This window comes from Vicugna pacos, chromosome 12 (genome assembly GCF_048564905.1).
Source record: "Vicugna pacos chromosome 12, VicPac4, whole genome shotgun sequence".
Classification (NCBI taxonomy): domain Eukaryota; kingdom Metazoa; phylum Chordata; class Mammalia; order Artiodactyla; family Camelidae; genus Vicugna; species Vicugna pacos.
In genome coordinates this window covers 10,925,444-10,946,130 of record NC_132998.1, presented here as the reverse complement: position 1 = coordinate 10,946,130, position 20,687 = coordinate 10,925,444, and the positions used below count along the sequence as shown (strand labels likewise).

Here is a 20,687-nt window from a genome sequence, read left to right as displayed (position 1 = left end):
TCATCTGCTCCCTAGGAGCCGTGCCCCAGAGCCCTGGCTCAGCGACCTGGTACTCCGGGAATTTGCCCTGCCTCCTGGGTGGGGATCATCCAGACACACGCCTGCCCGGCCCACTTGATACCACTTAGAAATGACATGGAAATGCGGTGTGGCCTTGAGCCAGGTCCTCCTCTCCAGGAAGTTCAGTTAAGTTTTGGCCTGTGGACTATCCAGGTGTCTTCTCTTGGGCTATCTGGGAAAAGAGATGGGAGAGGAGTGCGGGGCCTCTGGGAGGCAGAGGGAGATTCTGAGAAGTGGAGGGAGGATGCTAATAGGGCCCCCTGCCTCCTTCTCAGGGGGCAGGTCTGACAGTCAGCCTGTCTCCATGCTTGGCTGCTCCTGGCCTGGAGAGAAACCTCTGATTCACAGAGTTCCTGAGTGGGAGGGGGCCTTCATCTACCCACTTCCTTTACAGAGAGGAACCTGGAGGAGGGTCGGGAGCTGGGAAGGGAGGATGGACTGTGTGTGTTGGGGGTGGGCGTGGAATAGACCCAGGATTTGTGGAAAAGGCACTGCCATGGTTTTCGATGTGCTCCCTGGAGGGTGACTGGCACGTCCCAGGCCGAAGTCCAAGGTGGAAATAGCAGACACCCTGGGCACTAGTGCTGGGGCCGCGGCTGAGGAGGGAGGGGGTAGATCCTGGGTGGCGCCCTGTAAGAAGGGGGTCATGAAGCTGGGCTGAACAGCTACAAGGGAGGGAGAAGGGGCCGTGCGGAGGGAGCCTGGCTCAGGTGAGAGCGACCTGGGGAGCAGAAGGGGGTCCCTGAGGGACAAAGCTGGCTGCCCAAGATGAGGGCCTCAGCTTTGAATCAAGAGGTTATTGGAGCCTCTGATGGCCCCACAGGGCTTCTGACCAAAGCCCCAGGATGCAGATGACTCTACACTCTGAGACCTGGGGTTTCCACCAGGTGTCCCCCTGCTGTGTTCAGGAGAGGCAGCCCAGCCAACCAGGGCTGGGTTGAGGGGTCTTTTGACCACAGAGGTAGATTTTGTGGTAGGTGGAGAGGAGCTCTTGGGGAAGGGCACCCGGGGAAGGAGGGGTTAAAGATGAAGACACAGGGACCTGGTCTGTCCTCACATCCAGGGACGCCCTGAAACTAGGACAGAGGCATCTATTTGGCGATTCAGAGTCACTTGTAACTGGCATTTAGTTGCATGTGTGCAACAGCCCAAGGGATGACTTATTCGGTCATCTGTCTCCTGCCCAGCAAACTCTCCATGCTTAGAAAAGTAGCAGCCTCTTCAGGGCCAGGGGTTTGGAGCAGAGAGAAGCCAGAAGAGATACAAATGGAGAGACTGGCCCTTGGGGAGGAAAGGGAGTCTCTCCCTGCCTCATCCACTGTCCTTTGGGCACCAGTGGGCAGTGCAGGAGGCCTGGGAAGAGGAGCCGACAAGCGGGAGTCATGAGCCAAAGGCTGCACGTGGAGGCCAGAGGGGCCTCGTGTCTGAGCCCCATGGGGACAGCTCTGTTTTGGCCTTTGCAGCCCTCCCGCCTTCTTGTCCTGGGGCTCAGTGCCCAGTCTGAGCTGTCAGCACCTGCTCCCTGAGCCAGTACCTGGCACATGCAGCCATGAGATCATGGGGTGGGGTAAGTTGGCAGGCCCCCCATCTTCATCAGAGCCACAGCAGGTGCATGGCGGAGCCCTGGGCCCGGCGCCTCTATAATCTCCCTCGTGGCCTCATCCCCTTCCAGGGAGGCGGCTCCTCCAACCAGCTAGCGTAGCCTCATCCCCTCTGGTCCTCAGACCCCAACAAAGGAGGAACACTGGTTCGTACGTGAAATGAAGGCTTGAGATTAGATCTCAAGAAGGACTTCAGACCCAAGAGATGGGATGGTGGGGTAACTAAAGACAAACTAATAAGCGGAGCAGTCCTCACTGAGGACTTACTTCATGCTCCGCTCTGTGTTAAGCACTTTGCAGGTGGTTCTCATGTAATCTTTACTGTGACCTTGTAGAATACGGAATCTCAGACTCGGGTGTCACAGCCAGCAAGTGAAGGAGCTGGTACTTGTGCCCGAATCTCCAGCTCTTTGATACATCTTGAGGATCCAGGAAGGTGGGCTACTGGAGGACCATGCGGGCTCCCAAGTGCTCCCTCCCTCCCTCGTTTAGCCTTCAGTGGTGAATAAGACAGGGTTCTTGAGGTTCAAGAGATGGAGGTCAAAGAGGCAGGAAAGCTAAGAGGTGAGTTCACATTCCAGAGGGTGGAAGTCAGCCACACAGAGGTGGGTGGGCCTGTTTCTGTTTGGCACCTCTTGAGTCAGAAAGGAAGCAAGCGCATCAAAACTGCAGCAAGAGGGAGCAAGACGAGACAGCAAGACGTCTGCGCTCCGGAGCTGCGTGTCACTGGCACGTGAAGGGCGTGCTCCCTGGGGAGGGAGGGAGAGCAGTTGGAAGGGCTCAGTCTGGAAGTGAGGGGACTGACGATCTGATCTGGGGGTCTTTGTGCAGGAGGTCGTGTGTGTGCACGTGTGAGCGCAAACATTCGTGTATCCACAGCCTCTAATGAGGCATTTCTCTATCCAGCTGGCTCTGAGCCCTTCAGTGAGTCTGCGCTGCTGCACCCAGACACCCAAGGGAGAGCGTCTCCCTTGCTGATAGCCTGGAATGTACTCTATATTTGGGTGCAACACTGGCTTGACTGGGGACCATTCTTGTTCCTCAAATGTCCTCCAGTTGTGCAGACCACTTACTCTAGTCCAGACACCCTCATCCCTGCTCTCAGGATGTTTTCTCTGCCCCTTCTCCAAGGACCCCTATTCCGTTCCCCTTTCCTGAGGAGGGACAGGGGTCCGGGCTTTAAGTTAGTGCTGGGCACATCCTGTTCCTCCCCCCGAGCCCCTAGTTCCTCCTTGACTCATTCATGCCTGTGTTTTAGCTTCTGCAGGACCGGGCCCACTGTTGTGAATTCACACACACTTGCAGCCTGGATGAGTGGAGCAGAGGGCCTCATGGGTGATCTTCGGCATGAGCCTGGGGCCAGACTTCTATGTGCCCGGTCAGCTGCCATGTTGGCTGCTGGCCCCTGTCTGTTCTTGGTGACCAAGCCTGTGCCCCACGTCAGTGGGCCTGGGGTCAGATCTTGTGTTTTAAGGCTCAGTAGCATCACAGACCTCAGAGGCCACCAAGACAGACAAGGCATCCCCCAGACAGGGAAGGGCCTTGCTCAAGATCACACAGTAATTTGGACAACACCGTGGACCTCCCCATGACACAGCCCTTTCCACCAGGCCTCCTGAATTCTGACCAGCCTTTCTCTCCCTTTTTTTCCTCTTGTCTGCACTTTTCTTAGAATCTCTCCTTTTGCCCATCCAGACCCTGCCATTCCTCAAGGCTTGGCCTGGCCCTCCTTCACTCTGGAACCAGCCTGATTTCTCTCCTCTGCCACCTTTGCACCCTTGGCAACCTGCCTTGCTAATTTCCATTCCCTAATTGTCTGTAACACAAATTAATGCTTTATTACTTGATGCTCTAATGACCTGGGTTCTAACCGAGGCTCAATTGCTTCCCGACTGTGTAACCCTGGGCTAGTTACTTAACATTCTTAATCCTCTGCTTTCTCATCTGTAAAATGGGGCAGGCATTTGAGGCTGAGTGAACAGCAGAAGCGAAGCTCAGAGGGCTTGACTTGGAAAATGGTATGATTGCAGTCTGAGGTGTGGCCGGGGTGGGCGGGGTGGCAGCGGGAGGCAGGCAGGGGTCAGATCGTGGGGTCTCAGCCAGGATCAGTTATGCTATTGGCAGTGGGGAGATCCTGAGGCCTCTTGGGAAGGGAAGTAACAAAACCCAACCTGGCGTTTGGGGTGGCCGTGAAATGGGATGGAGAGGGCTTGGGCTTTGAAATCAGTGGATCTGAAGGGCATTTCAGCTCTCCCGCTGGTTAGCTGTGTGATGCTGCAAGACTGCTAGATGTCTCTGGGCTTCCTCTTGCAGTCTATACAGTAAGAATTATAGCCACTCCAGAGACGTATGGGAAGGATGAAATGAGAAAACATCTATAAATTGCTCAGCTTGGAGTCTTGCGCTTAGTAAGAGCTTAATGAGGAACAGCCGCCATTACTACTGGTGCTGTCATCATCCACCAACACATGTCCACCCACGTCCTGGTCTAGCTTTGTCCCTGGGTTTGTCTGGGGCCACAAGTGATGGGGTCACTCCTCACTTTCCAGCTTGGAAGCTCCCCAAGGGCAGGGCCCACACGCGTGATCTCCCTGCTCAAGCTGCTCCAGGGGCTGGGAAAGCTGTCAAAGACAGGGTGGAACTTTGGGGCCTCTGGGTGGCTCTGCAGAGGTCCCAGTGACCCGTAGGTGGGCAGAGGCAGACGGTGGTGTCTCAGGCCCTCTTGGCCACCAGCTGGGCTTGTAGAGTCAGAGGGGATTAAGGCGAGCAGGAAGATTCATGCTGACAAGATGTGCACTGACTTTCTTCACGGGGCTGTACAGCCAACTCTCCCAGGGGTGGTCCTTGGGGCCTCAGGCACTGCAGTGGGGCTACTGCCGCTTGTAAACCCCATGGGATGGGGCAGACTCAGGGCCCAGAGAGGGATCGTGGGTTGGGGGCTGAGGGGGAACTGACTGCCAGCTGCCCTACCGCACACTGAGCATCTCCTTGGCTGGCACTGGTGCAGAGGAGAGCTAGACACACCTTCACTGAAATGGTCTAATATTATGAGTCAGGCTTTGTAAAATACCTACTAGAAGCTGAGCAATGTGCCTGGTACTGAGGATAACCATTTGGCAAAGGCTGACTGGGTCCTTCCTGTGCAGAGTGGGTTCAGACAGGCATCTGTCAGGGGTGTGCTGGGGGGAAGCCCAGGGGACTATGGGAGCCCTGAGGGCTGCACTGGGCCCACCGTGAATGGTGGTGTGAAGCTGCCTGAGGGGAGATGGGAGCTGGGCCCAGCAGGCTGAGCTGGGACCTGAAAGCAGTTGTTGGAGAGCAGATGGGGCATGGGGCGTTGGGGGAGTGGGTGGAAACGAAGTTGGAAAAGTTTGCAGGGGCCTGGGATGCCATGCCGAGGAGTGAACACTCTGTCTCAAGGGAAGGGGGGAGCCACCGGAAGGTTTTTAAGCAGGGGAGAGACCTGGTCAGATGCAGGGGCTGCAGCACTATGGGAATGGGGGGGGGCGGTTTGACTTCAGATTTCACGGAGGAGGGGGTGATGGCAGCTGGCGTGCTCCTGGGGTGGGGAGAGGGCGGGATGACTGCGGAGTAGGTGTGTGGGCCTGCGGCAGGGATTGAGCTGGGTCTGCACGGGCAGGGGGGGTGGGATACAGGGGCAGGGGTCAGGTCAGGGCTCTGCTGGAGGCGGAAGGGGGAAGGCCGAGGCGGAGGGCTGAAGCTGGAGGAAGAGCGGGCCAGGGGCCTGACCATGGCCTTGGTTCAGCCACCTCCTCCCTTTAGACCTCAAGTTCTGGTATGCTCCACAGACCCTCAGATGAGACATGACACCTCCCTGAACCTCAGTGTTCTCATCTGAAAAATGGAGAGTGCAATACCTTTCTCCCGACCACTTGGGGTATCCATCAATAAACAGTCACTGTTCCTCCATCTGGGCCTGAGTTCTGGGATACAGAAGTTTTGGGAAGCAGAATCTGTGGCAAAATGGCCCAAGGTGGGCTCTGGGGAGGATGCAAAGCTCTTGGAATGCTCTGGCAGGGGCTGGAAGGAGGGGGGTTCTGGGAGCATGTCCAGCATGGACAAGATCCAGGGCCCAAGGCCTCCTTTGTTCTTCTGTAATCTGAGCTGCTCTCTCAGAAGCTTCTAGCTTTCTACGCTTACCGCCCAGTCCTGTGAGAGTGGGACCAAGCCCTCCAGGGTTGGGGGGACAGGGAAGATGGTTGACCGCTCAGGCAGAAAGGGGTGAGAACCCAGGACTCACCCAGCTCTGAAAGTCTCCAAATCTTGGCATTTTATGGCTCGCTTTCTGACCCCACAGAGCCCTGAATAGGAGGCAATAGTTCCACCTCTGGCTGGCAGGAGGGATTCCAGCAACAAGGAGAATTTCCAGCTCTGTCTCAGGGTCCCCAGCTTTCCCTATACCCCAAGGGAGCAGCTGAGTGAGTAGGGTCAAAAGATGCTTACACCCCAGCGTTCCCCTATCCCGGGGCACTTGCCACCTGGGTCTTGTTGGAAGTTGTCCTCATGTGGGTGTCAGGCCTGCGGCAGTTTGGGGCCGGCCAAGGTGCTGAGGCAGAGTATAGCCTCCAGGGGGTGGCTGCTGGTCGGGTAGGGTGGAGGGTGGTCCCATCAGCCTAAGAGGGGAAAGCGCCATTCCCTTCCTGGTCCTGGAAAAGGTGCTCTCTCAGCCTCCTTGCACTGTTTCTGAGCATCCTCTTTCCCCTTCTCCCTTCTCATCTCTCATGCATCTGCCTTAACTCCTCCCTCTACAGTTTCCCTCCCACCTCTGGCACCATCCTTTTCATCTCCCACCATCTCTCTCTTCTTCTTCCCCTAGTCCTTCCCCCTCCCCTATTTCCCCCAAGACCTCCTGATCTTCCCTTTCCCATCTGCTCCTTGTTCCCTGTGGTCCTCTTCCACCCACTTGCTCCCACTCAGGCTTCCCTCTTGGAGCCCCTGCCCATCTCTGTAACTGGTCACCCCACACGCTGCAGGGGGTCCAGGGCTGTCTTCTCTCCAGAATGTCCCTTTCCTCTTAAAGACTGGCAGGACCCCAGCCCAAGGCTGCATGGTGCTACCTGTTGCCTCAGGCTGGAGAACGGTGTCTGAGGCTCCTCTCATCCCTGAAGCAGAGCTGGGGCTTTGGGCTGGGCAGCGGCCCCTGGAGGTGAGGCTGGGGATTGCGGCTTCAGCTCCCTGCTTGCTCACATCCTCACCCCAGGCATCCTGAAAGTTCTTGTGGGGTGCCCTTGAGTGTGTGAAGGTGTGTGAAGACTTGGACTCAGCCTGTCATTCACTCATGCACGTGTGTGTCTGGTGTGGGTGTGTGATTGGAGTGTGTCTGTGTCTGTACAGAGGGCACGCACGAATGTGTGTGTGTGTGTGTGTGTGTGTGTGAATGCAATGGGCGCTGCTGCAGACTGTTGCCTGTGTGCAGGCCCTTTGTATGCTTGTGCAAGTGCACACTCATGATCATGTGGGACAGTGGACAGGCACATGTTTCTGTGGGTACCTGGAGGAGCTTGAGGGCTCTGACAGGTAGGAGCTCATCTGTGCCTGGGGACACCAGTGAGCATGGGAGTAACGTGAAGACACGTGAGCATGTGTGTGAGGGGGTGAGGGGCTATAAGTGTGTGCATGGGGCTGCGCACCATGTGCCCCCGTGTGTGCGAGATGGCCTGGCTGCCCGTGAGTTAGGCTGCTGTGTATACACATCTTCACTGCAGCGTGGGGACGAGGAGACCCTCAGGAGGGCGACTGTTCGGATCTGCAGTGCCGTAGACACGTGTGAGCAGTGCAGAGAACCAAGGGGAAATCTGTCTTTGTGTACGTGTGGGGCGACTCCTCCTCGGCCAGGGGTGGGGCTGGGCTGAAAGGGGAAGTAGTTAGTGATTTATACGCTATTAAAGAAATGCCTCCACCCCCAAACGGGCTCCAGACACAGTGAGTCCCACGCATCACTCAGGCCTGACATCACCCAGGAGCCTGAAATCACACGAATGAAAAGAGGCCGCCTCCCCCACCTGCCCACCCGCTGCAGACTGAGGCCTGGGGAGAGCAAGCACATTTCCTGCTCTGAAGCACCTGCTGGGGGCAGGGGCACACTGCCCATCTGATGTTCCGGTCCCCATCAGAAGGCCCTGACTTGGGCTGCCGAGGCATTAAGCCGGCAGGGTGTGGGGCACCTGTCGGATGCCTTGGTGGTCCTGAGGTCCAGGAACCCCTTTTCCAGCCACGCCTGGCTCCTCCAGCAGGGCTGAGTGGGCCTCCCACAGGCTGCCCTCGAGGACTGAATGGCCACGAAGCAGAGGGCAGGAAGCCCTCAATAAACACTGGCTGGAGGAATGAACAAATGCTGGGTCCCCGAGGTGGTGCTGGCTGGGCCCAGGGAGTCCCCCAGGAAGACCCCCAGGGGAAAGTGGGGGGCTGGCGTAGTGCATGACCCTTTCTGGACCTCACTTTCCCCCTTTCTAAGAATGATCCCACAGAGTCATCACACCAGTGAAATGTGGCGGTGTACCTGGTGCTCATGGCTGGTGCTCAGGAAGTGGTAGGTGTCTCCTCCCTGATGGCCGACAGCCGCCCTGAGCCCCTTTCACAGCCACCCCTGGACCAGCTGTGAATCAGCTATCACGAGGCAGCAGGAATCCTCAGGTTCCCATTCTGGAAGCATGAGTCAAGCCCAAGTCTGGGAGGAGGGAGGTCACACTGGGGTCAGATGCTGGACCCAGGCAGGAGCAGGCACGCGCCTGGCAGCTGCCTTATCACGATGTGGTGCCCCTGGCCAGTAACTGGATCTCAGGAGCTGGGAAGGCAGGGCCCGGGGGCTGAACTGAGCACCCCAGGTCTCTGGGCCGAAGGTGTTGTTGACACGGACTCTGTGATATGCAGATGCTTCTCAGATAGAACAGCCTGAAAAGGACCCAGCCAAGCCCTAGCAGGCTTCGCTGTCGCAGCTGCTGCTGCTGCTGGGGGCAGGGCCTCTGGCCTGCCTCGCCTTCATCAGAGCTCCTGAATCCAGTTTGCCAGGTCCGGAGCCCTGTCTTGGTTCCCTGAGAACTTCTCTTCTTCCTCTAGATTTCAGCGGTCTCCAATGAAAACCCAGATGAGTTTTCTCTAGGCTTTGGTGAACATCTGAGATACGAAAATTCCTGCCTTGAGCTCTCTCTCCCACATCTCTGACTCTGGGCAGGGGGCTTTGTCTCTGCAAACTGTGACCGTTCAACACAATGGAGAGCACCCATGTGCTGGGTGGGCTTAGGTGGGGATGAGCGTCTATTGCAACACTCAACATTTTAGCCACACTGTGCGGATCCCCAGTGCCCCGCTTCTCATATTTAGGAGCCATTGCTTCTCTAGAGCTGGGAACTTACTGGTTTCTTAGGGCAAATAGCTATGGCGAATCCATCTCTTCAGTAAACACACCACTCTCGGCATTCACATACCTCATGAGTTTTGGGCTGAGATGCCTCGGAGAACCTTGGCAGGTGGAAAAATGGAGGGAAACTGTGTGGTGATGGGACTTACCTCTGCCACTCAGGCCTGCAAAAAAAGTTCATTAAGTCACATGCACTCACACGTACGCACACACAGAAACAGAGCATTCACTGAACCCTGACTGTGGCCCAGCCCTCACTGGGGACTGGGGAAGAGAGGATAAAACAGTGTCATGTGAGTTTGCCATAGCACAGCCTTACTTTGCCCTCATCCTGTGGCAGCTCACAGTTGCACAGAGGAGACGGGCATTGACAAACATGTCTTTTACATTCTCAAAATCTGTAAAACTATCTCAGGGATAAGATTAAACCTATTAAAATATGCAAACAATGAAGCAGCTGCTTTGCTGAGTAGGGGGGAAAAAAGCCCCACAAACCCTCAGTGACTGGCCGCTGGAACACCTGCTAACAAGGCGGCCCTCTCCTGGTTTCACCGGCTACTGCATCAGTGTGGCCCTGCCCACTGCTGCTGGGGACACAATACAGGACACAGAGGTCCAAGGACAACAGAGTTTGGTGACTTTTTGTGGATTAAATACATATTTATGGTACCAACAGTGTGGCAATACCAGAAGCCCAAGGCCACCCTCTCTTCCCTCTCCTTCTCGCCCTTCTCCCTCTTCTCCCCAGGCTCCTCCTTCTCTGAGCCTTTGGGAGCTGATGGGAGGGGGCTTGGTCCTAGTCGGGTGTAGAAGGAATCCTGGTTTGCTTCTCTCCTCCTACCCCAAATCCCAGAGGCCGTAAGCTTCGGAGCTCTTCCTGCGTGTTCAGTGCTGAGGCTCCTAGCGTAAGCCGGGGCCGAGTTGCCATCCCAGCCTTCCCAGGCCCAGCCTCCAGTCTGGGCCCCCAGACAGAGAGCTGTTTGCCCAGCCCACGCCTGGAAGTCTGCCCCCGACTGTCAGGACAAACAGGTTTGGCTGACTGAACAGGCTGCAGCCTTTGTTTTCAGTGAGATAAAGAGTCAGAGCTTTTTGCCACAGCTGAAACAAACTTTTTGAAATTTTCTTTTGAATCATTTCTAACTTGTGAAAAAGAGGCAAGAATAGTAGGAAGAACTTTTTTTTCTGAACCACTTGAGAGTAAGTTGTTTACCTGATGTCCCCCTACCCCCCAATACTTCAATGTGTATTTCCTGCAAACAAGGACATTCTCCCTCTCTCTCTCTCTCTCTGTCTGTCTCACCATATTAGAGCCATCAAAACCGGGAGGTTAGTATTGATACCTCCTCAGACCCCGTTCAGATCTTACCAGTCGTCTCAGTAATGTCCTTTACAGGGAAAGGATCCTGTTCCGGATCGTGTTATTGTACGTGGTTGCTGAATCTTCTTGGTCTCCTTTAATCTGGAGCAGTTCCTCAGTCTTGATTTTCATGACCTTGACATTTTTGAGAATGATAAGTCAGTTATTTTATAGGATGACCCCAAGTTTGGGTTTGTCTGATGCGTCCTCATGCTTAGATTCAGGTGATGCATTTTGGGTGGGAATCCCACACACAAATGATGCTGTGTCTTCCTCCTGTATCCTATCAGACTGTGCATGATTTCAGTGTGTCCCATTACTGGTGATGTTAACTTTGATGACTTGATTAAGAGGGTGTCTGCCAGGTTTCTCCACTGAAAATTACTTTTTTCCTCTTTGTAATTAAAATGCACTTTGAGAAGAGATGCTCTGGGACAGTGTAAATATCCTGATCCTCGTCAAACTTCCTCCCACTGGCCTAGCATCACTGATGTCTCTTGGTTTAATTATTAATATTATGGTTGCCAAATCCACGATTACTTCCACATTTATTGGTTGGCATCTTTCATATGGAAAAAACCCACACCCTTTCTCTTCTCCATGTTTATTTACAGTAGTATAGACTCAGGGATCCCTATTTTATTCTTTACTTATTTTGAGGATCAGATCGTCTCCTCTTTGGCCAGTAGGAACCCCTGCAAGCTGGCTTCGGTGTCCTTTTGACATATTCTTTAAGCACTTCTTAACTTTCTGGAACAAAATAGCCCTGTGTTATCTTGTGGTTTATCTGTCCCAGCCCTAGAATCAGTTATTTCTCCAAGGAAACTTAGTTTCTTTTAGTGGAGAATGATAATTAGAAACCAAGATCTGGGCACTAGGTATGTTCATAGCTTTGGAAATGTTGTCAGTGATTTTCCAACTCTTAAGCCAGGAACAGAATGTTACCTTCAAGCTTTAACATTCTAGATCACTGATTGCAAAACTGTTCAGGTGGTAGGTGACATGAGAATAATGAGACAATGGAAATATATGATATATTTATTGAGTAAACATAATACTTCATTGAATCTATGACATCAGTGGAGAGAGGTACGGTATATATATACGCACACACATACACAACTTAGATCTATGTACTTTATCTGTATTTTGAAGGCCGTGACTCCTCACTTACACCTTCAATATCAATTCCAATGCCACATGGTTCATTCTAGTTTTCTCCCTTCCGTCACCTCCCGGTGAAGCCACTGCTCCCAGGACAGATGCCCACTTCTGTGTAAGGACTAGTCCCCCCTGCCCTGGCCCCAGCTGCACTCTGGCATGGATACCTGCTTTCTTCAGCCCTATTTAATATCATTGGGTCTGAATTATACAGGCAGGCAGGAAGGTAGGAAGGCAACATTTTTGACTTTAAACTTTTTACCAGTGAATCATTACTTCCCTGATCTTTGGGAGGTTTTTCTCAAAACTTGTCCTTAATAATGATTTTTGGATAAACAAGTTTATACTGTATAGCACAGGGAACTATATTCGATATCTTGTAGTAGCTTATGGTGGAAAAGAAAATGAAAACGAATACATGTCTATTCATGTATGACTGAAGAACTGTGCTGTACACCAGAAATTGACAAAACATTGTAAACTGACTATAACTCAATAAAAAAACGATTTTTGTGTTGCCGTTTTAAATGGTCCCAACTACGCAAAACAGAGAAAGAGAAAAGTCACCTATATTTTTACCAGTCAAATACAATCTCATTATTTAATATTTTAGTGTATTTCCTTTCAGTTTGCCCCCCCCCCACTGAGTGCACCTGTTTTCTTTTAAATATAATTAGAGTTGTGATGTTGCTACACTTTTCCATCTGCATGTTTACTTAAGGCAACAATAAAAAACATTTACTGCTTAGGAAATACCTAGTATGTGCCAGGCTCTGTATAGGTTGTTTTCTCTTTCTTATTTAATCCTTAATGTATCTTGCAAAGTAGATATTTTCCTGATATTAGAGATAAAGACCCTGGGGCTCAGGGAGAGTATTGAAAGTTACACTTCTATTGAGTGATTGAGCTAGGACTAGAACCCAGGTATCTCTGACTCCAAAGTCTAGTTTGTTATCCACCCTCCCTGAAGAAAAGCATTTTTTCCGTAGTACACTAGTTCCATAACTCTGATTTTAATTGCAGGCACGTTACTAATGAGAGACTCTTTCATAATTTACTCAGCTACTCCTTCATTGTAGAATATGTGGGCTGCTCACTCTCTATAAACACACACACACAAAATGCTTTAATGAACGTCTTCATGGACATGGTTTTTCACTAATTGTTTTCTAAAGGGTTGTCCTAATTTGAATATCACGCTAAAGTGACATTGATATATCATCATTAAAAAAAATTGCTGATAATTTAGCAGGCGATCCCCCCTTATCTTGATTTAATTAGCATATATTTAAATACAAGTTTGGTTTTATAAAAGAAACAATTAAGGAGTACCTGCTATTTACCAGAATGACGGCAGGAATGGAAGATACCAAGATATTTTTACACTTGATCTTAGCCAAAAGGCCGAGAAGCGATACCAAGATATTTTTATTGCACAGCTCGATCAGAAAGCCAACAGCAAGACATCTCAGTGAATTCAACCTTTGACTAAGCCGACTGTTTTAGGGGCTGTGCTGGTGAGGCCCTCACTGAAAGACTGAGGGGTGATGTGGGGGCAAATGCCAAAACGATGGGTTGGTTTAGTCAGCTCAGGAAAAATGTGATGTGCAGTAGATGGGATTCCCCGTTGATGAGAGCGAGAGTTAAGTTACTGTGTCTTCGCGCCAACGTGGAGTAGGCACTTGGATCTGCCAATAGGGGGCGCCAGAGGGAGACTGCGAGATGTTTGCTTTCTGCGGGTTTCCTGTCCGCCTGCAAAGCCCCAGCAAGGCGTCTTCACCCTGGCAGCAGCCGTGCCTTCCTGTAGCAGCAGCCAAATCCAGCTGGCAGTTTTCCCAACACTTGAATCAATCAGCTTCATTGTGTCCTCCCACCAGAGATACCAGCACCAGCCAAGCAGCGCCTCCTCCCCAGAGTTCTGCGTTTCAGGGGCCCCTCCTCCATGTTTCTGAATTTTAACAGTTCTGACCTCTTCCCTTTGTCCCCTCAGCCCTAGTTATAGTGGCTAGTTCCCCCAGTGCCAGTCCTGTGATATCTCAGGGGTCTTTTTTTTTACACTTTCAGGCACCCAGTTAACAACTCTATACCAAAGTAATTCTTTATATATATATATTTTTTTTTAATTGAAGTGTAGTCAGTTTACAATGTTGTGTCATCGAGTTAATTCTTTACACTGAATTATCTCTGTCCAGATAACTGTGTGACTGTTTTCTCCCTATTGGAGACTGACTGACAAAGGGAAGATCTTGAGTCTCTGAGATGCAGAGGCCCTTGTGGTGCCTACATGCCTTTTTTTTTTTTTTTTTTTTTTAAGTCCTAGGTACAAGAGGTATGAGGAAGAGATAGCTCCCAGGTCAGTGGCCTGTGGGAGCTGTGATGTCGGCTGAGAGAATGCAGCCTCTACCAGAGTATTCTGGTCTCTCTTGACAGGTTTCCAACAAGAAGCGTCTAGCTGAAACATGACTGTGGATGGACTTAGATATTATCATATTAAGTGAAGTAAGTCAGACACAGAAAGACAAACATCATATGATATCACTTATATGTGGAATCTAAAAAATGGTACCAATCAACTTATTTACAAAACAGAAACACAGAAACAGACTCATAGACATAGAATACAAACTTGTGGTTGCCAAGGGGGTGGGGAGTAGTGGGTGGGAAGGGAGTTCAAAATTCGTAGATACTGACAGGCATATGTAGAATAGATAAACAAAATTGTACTGTATAGCACAGGGAAATATATACAAGAGCTTGTGGTAGCTCATAGCGAAAAAAAAATGACAATGAATATATGTATGTTCACGTATAACTGAAAAATTGTGCTCTAGACTGAAATTTGACACAGCATTATAAAATGACTATAACTCAATGAAAAATGTTTAAAAAAATAAAATAAAATACAAAACAGAAACAGAGCAGGGCAGGGTATGAGCTCAGTGGTAGAGTGTGCACTTAGTGTGCATAAGGTCCTGGGTTCAGTCCCCAGTACCTCCATTTAAAAAAGTTAAAAAAACTCTGATTACCTCCCCATAACCCTGCCCCCCGCCCCAGAAACCCCACCACCACCAGAAACAGACTCACAGACACAGAGGACAACTTGTGGGTACCAACGGGGAAAGTAGGAGGGATACATTGGGTGTTTGGGATTTGCAGATACTAACTACGATATAAACAAATAAAAAACAAGGTCCTACTGAACAGCACAGGGAACTATGTTCAATATCTTGTAATAACCTATAATGAAAAAGAATATGAAAAAGAATATATGTAATCAGTATAACTGAATCACTGTGCTGTACATCAGAAATTACCACAACATTGTAAATCGACTATACTTCAATTAAACAAACAGAAGTGTCTAGCTGGGCTGACGAATTGCTGAGCAGAGAAATTTCAGCTAGAATATTTGGTTGATGTATGTTCCATGAACTTAATGGCATCTCCTGGAGATGGGAACCTATTTTAAATAGTCTGTCTTCACAAATTCACACAAATATTTTGTCCATTTGATGCATTAAATGGCTAACAGAACAACTTTCATTTCAACTCTATTCAGCAAACGTTAGTGAGCACCCAATGAGGGTCAGATGCTGTGCTAGACAGTGGGGAAGTGGAGACAGGGTCACCAGCTCTTACCTGAGTGTCCCACTGTCTACTTATGATGTAACCCGTGTAAAGAATAAATATAGCAGATTGAACACACATTTACATCTGCTCCCCTTTGAAACCCACTGAAACTACAGTGATGTTTGTTTGTTTAGATACAAATAGTCAGTTGGTTATTTTGAAAATGAGAATTCACTTCAACACAACTGATACATTACAGAATAATTTGAGCCTAATGTGAACTTCGCATTTGCTTATGAGCACTTTTGCGTGTGAGGAACGTGGGTGGATGCGGATAACTGAGCCACGTAGAAAAACACAAAATACACACACCTCAGACACCTACCAGCTGCCTCAGTTCACAACCCACACTCATCCACATCAGGCATTACCGCTTTCCGTTGGATTTCAGTGAACCCTCCTCCTGCTAATAACGTATAACACTCGCAATAACTTCATAATCCCTCACAAGCTGCAACCCTTCCGGCGCCCACGTCCACAAACAAAGGTCAAATCTTTTTCCAGGTAAAATGCTTTATTTATTGTAGTTGCTATGCATTTCTTAACCATTTAATATGTGTAAAACTGTGCTGCCATTTTTACTAGGCTTCTATTTTTATTTTTTTAGTGGGCTATTGATGAAATTTTAAAGTATTGTTTCCCTAACCCTGTTTTCCCTCCATAAGCTCTATGGTTTTGGTCATGATTTTGAATAGTATGGTGATTTAAAAAGTGTTTTTTTTTTGTTGAAGTATATTTAATGTACACATAGAACAGTAATTTTTAGGAAGGTATATATTATGTTTTAGCAGAACTGATTGTTCTGTTAGACAAAACAGCAAGGGAGATGATTGCAGAACACCCTGGAAGCCAGAAAGCAGAACAAGTTGCAAGTAACTGTGAGATAATAAAAAAAAAAATATATATATATTGATCTCTGCTGCCCCAACCTCCCATTCCTGACACAGAGCTCGCCAAACCCTTGTAGTTTCCTAAGTGATAAGAATCTTAGGAGCAGCTGTTGTTTTAACCTTTGGTCTTTGACCCTGTTCCTGACACAGGGCTCCTAAAACCCTTGTAAATTCCTAAGTGATAAGAGCCTTAGGAGCATCTTTTGTCCTTTTCAGGGGGCTCTGGGTGAACTGGATGGCAAGCCATGGTTAGAAGCTTGGAATTTTCAGCCCCACTCCCAATCCTTCAGAGAAGGGAGAGGGGCTGGAAATGGAGTTAATAATTGATCATGCCTGTGTGAGGAAGTCTCTGTAAAATTCCAAGACAAGGGGGCTTGGGGAGCTTCCAAACTGCTAAACACATCCATGCACGGGGCTGGTGGGAGGAGCGATGCCCTCCAACTCCACGGAGACGGAAGCTCCTGCTCTTGGGACCCTCTCACACCTCACCCTGTATATTTCTTCATCTGGCTGTCCATCTGGATCCTCTGTCATATCCTTTAATAAATTGGTTAATGTAAGTAAGCATTTCTCTGAATTCTGTGAGTCCCTCTAGCAAATCAGTGGAACCTAAGGAGGGGGTCATGGGAACCTCAGATTTACAGCCCATCAGTCAGAAGCACACGTGACAACCTGGGCTTGTGATTCTTGTGATTGGTGGCTGAAGAGGGGGGCAGTCTTGTAGGACTGAGCCCTTTATATGTGGGATCAGACCCCATCTTTAGGTAGATCAGTGTCAGAGTTGAGTTAAATTGTAGGACACCCAGATGGTGTTGCAGATTTGCTTGGTGTGGGGAAGGCTTCTCACATAATTGGCGACCACAAGTGTCAGAAGTGAAGTGTTCTGTGTGATTAGTAGAGGAGACATACAGGAGGAGAATTGTAGGCTTTTTAACACACTATTTAGACCCAAGAAAGTTGACACTTAAGCTGGCTGGGAGCCTACAATTCTGATACATTGGAAGGTTTGAATTCTTAGAACCCTAGAACCAAAGGCCTGGAGATGCTCATTTTTCTAGCAGAGCCAAGACCCCCTGAGGCACCTGGGCAGGCAGATCCCCTCCCTCAGGACATCAAAGGATCCAGCCCTGGCCACTCTGCAAAACGCCTGGCGAGAAGCCCCCTAAATCTTCTGACAATGGCTGTTCTAGTGGGGACCCAGCTTTGTCTGAGCTGGGAGAAAATTGCCCTAATCTGCTCACACCCGGAGCAGCTAAAGAATCTAGAGGCTCTCCCCATTCTTTAGACAAGAGAGTCCTGCCCACCAATTTGTTCACTGCCACCCTAAAGGGAGAACACTGATTCGAACAATCAGAACAAGTACCTTCTACTGAAGAAACAATGGAATAAATGAGATAGAACTTAAAAGCAGCATACAACAACAAAAACACTTTTATGAGGACTCAAAAACATATTGCTAAGGAATATGTTTTTGATCGGGGATTAAGAAAGAGGCTTTGGCAATTTGAAAAAGCTCTGAATTTAAAATTTAATGGAGGCAATAAAAAGTAGAATAAACACTGCTGAGGGATAGAGAAAGTCATCCAGAAGATCAAAGGAAGGACCTATCTGGTGACACAGGATAAAAGTATAAAGAAATGGAAATTATGAGTGAAAGATAAGAGCAAGGATGCCAAAGTTAGGAAAATTACGTCTGAATAATAGTTTTCCAGAAGAAGAGAAAAGAATAATAAATAGAGAAGAACTGGCACAGAAAGAAACAATAAAAGAAAACTTCTCAGAGTGAAAGAAAGACTTGAGTATTAACACAAAAAGAATTCTTTGAATGCCTAGCAAGATTAATAAAAAACATATACACACCTAGTCGTATCCTGGTGAAATTTCAGAACTTACAAATTAAAGAAAAAAAAAAAGGAAAATCCTAAAAAACTCCAGACATAAAAACAATGACAAAAACAGATGACCTGAAAAGGAAAGAGAATTAGGCTGGCCTGAAGTTATTATCTGCAACTTGGAAAGTCCTGGGGCCATGAAACAATGCTCACAGCTTCCAGGATCAAGGCGTCTTGGCCAACATATCATTAAAGTGTGAGAGTAAAAAGCAGACATTTTCAGATATGCAAGGATAGCTCCGTGAACCACTTCTCAGGAACCTCCTTTAGAAGGTAGTTCAGACAAATAAAAATTAAATTTGAAAGAAAACAGAAACATCTCAAGAGAAGAGAAGACAAAGAGCATAACAAACAGTGGAGAGCAGTAAATTTGGTAAAATTCAGAGCAAATAAATGGATGATGATAGACTGACTTCTAACTATCTTATAAATTAGAAAAGATCTTTGAAATAGAAGACAAGGTTGGGAGGAATCCTTAGAAACAGGTTGAAGTTAAAATGACAGATTATGTCAACCAAGCCCCGGATATGGATGGAGAGACTGATGAGGCTGACAGGAAATGGGGGATGAGGATGGGGAAATATAAAGCTCTACAGGTCTGGGCCAGGTTGAGGGTGTCACATGACTACATCGTTCTGGTATGTTGATGGGGAAGTGTGGGTTGAAATATAACTTGAAATCTGAGAGTAACTATTCATAAACTTGAGATAGGAATAGGACAACTTCCAAATACCAGGGAGGAGAAAGACAAATTTAAAATAGAAAAAAACCCGGAAAGACACCCACTACCATGGTGATATATGGGAACAGACAAGGAGAATGGGATTTAAGGAAGTGAAGGGAGAGCTTTCATTTTTCCCTCTGTGCTCTTCAACTTTTGAATTCTTTTAAACAATTGGATGCATTGATTAATTGCTTTTAGAATTCAAGACAACAAAGAGAGAAACTCTGAAATGTTAGCAGTGGCCAAAGATGCAAGGTGATACCATCTGCAGTGTCTCTGGAAAAACCACTCTTCCCTGACTCTCCCTGTCTTTCCCAGCATGATTGTTCGTTTTCTACAAATGACTAATGACTGTTGCTTGAGGAAAGGGCTAGAGAATGGTATGTAGATAACTCCTGAGGCCCCGCAGTAAAGAATGAAGAACATAAGCTGTAAGTAAAGATGGCTATCTGCGTGCTTACCTGTACTCATTGTTGCAGAAAGATGCTCTTAGGGCTTCACTGTTCTCATAGTTGTGATGGGACATAGGAAGTCCCAGGCTGGAAGCCACTAGAGAGGTGGCTTGGTGAGAAGATCTCTGGCCAGGTCTTCTTAACTTAGAAGTTAAGGCGCCCCCATTTTAGCTGTATATCTGCCATTTCTGTGAGCCTTCTTTATGAAAGTCATTTGACCCCCTCTGAGACTCATTTCTCAACCCGGAAATACTGTGTTGCTACAAAGTCAACATTCTCTAAATGTTTGTTGACTAAATCAATGAATAAAAGAATGAGTGAAGTGGCTTGTCTAAGGCCTGTGCAAACTGTGCCTGAAGCCCACAGGCATCCAAGCAGCCGGTGCTCTATGAGCTTAGCACATAATGAAGATGGTCTCTCCCACCCCACACCCCCGCACTCACCGGCCTCTGCACTCTGCGCGCTTCCTGGAGGATCTGCTTCTGGTTCTTCATGGAGCACAGGACCAGGGTGCAGACCACCACATCCATGGAGCCGCCCACCACCTGGTGCATGTTCTTCCCGGCAGCCACCACAAAGCGCTCAAACTGCGGGTGTCGGTTCTGGGCAATGCTCTTGACCAGGAACTTCTCAAAGTTGGGGTTGGGGTCAATACAGGTCACCTGGCATCCAGGTGGGTAGAACTTGAAGTTGGCCCCAGTGCTGCAGCCCAGCTCCAGCAGCGAGAGCTTCCCGGAGGGGCCCGCAAACTCCTGCAGGTTGCTGAAGAGCTCCCGCTTCTTGCTCGCCATCTGTTCGTTGTACATCACAGTGAACTTTGCCAAGAAGTAGGGGAACCATTTTTTGCATATCCAGTTCCACATGCCCAGGAAGTTCAGCAGGTACATGGGAAATGCCAGGATGCAGATGGAAGGAAAGAGAAGGCGGATGAGGATGGTCAATGGGCAACGTGCAGGAAAGTAAGCGAAGAACCACAGAGATGGGGGGTAGGGGGATGGGAGTGGGATGGGAGTGGTAGTGTAACACCCTGTAGACTACCAGTAGTACTGAGTCATCAAACGAGGGACAAATCAAAGAAAGTGGTGTCTTGAGTCCTAATCTCCTCTGGCATCTATCAGCAAAGAGAAGGTAGGAATCGCCATGAGCAGATGTTCTAGTGCCACAGTTACATCAACAACAGCAACAACTCCCATTTATTTAAGTATATTTTCTGCATCATCTTCTTCAATACTTAAAAGACCTCATGAGACAGACACAATTAATCTCCCATTTTACAGAAGGAGAAACTGAGTCTCATAGAGTTTAGCTGTAAGGTCGTGTAGCTGGGAGTCAGCAGCTTGAGGCAGAGTTCCCACCTTTCACCTGGTGCTGTATGGTGTCCCCAGAGACTGCTGACCTTTCAGGGAGAGCCACTGTCATGTGACTGAGACCAGAGAAGGTGTATGCACAGGATGATCAGGTAGGGCATTTGGTCAGGACGGCCCCACAGAACGCTGTTCTGGAAGCAGAAATAGCCATTCTCTTAGAGTCTGTAGAAACTTC

The 20,687-nt window shown here is 49.0% G+C and overlaps 2 protein-coding genes across 2 annotated transcripts in view; one reads left to right on the top strand and one right to left on the bottom strand.

The window, feature by feature from the left end:
• Window positions 1-20,687, top strand: part of KRT7 (keratin 7) — a 46,807-nt gene that overhangs the window by 8,433 nt on the left and 17,687 nt on the right. The gene's annotated exons all lie outside the window — the stretch shown is intronic.
• On the bottom strand, window positions 206-20,049 carry LOC102545542 (thiol S-methyltransferase TMT1A-like). The gene is made up of 2 exons (XM_072973880.1): window positions 19,589-20,049; window positions 206-232 (listed from the first exon to the last, which is right to left on the bottom strand). Exons 1-2 carry the CDS (start codon window positions 20,030-20,032, stop codon window positions 206-208), a joined length of 471 nt encoding a protein of 156 aa, XP_072829981.1. The 5' UTR covers window positions 20,033-20,049.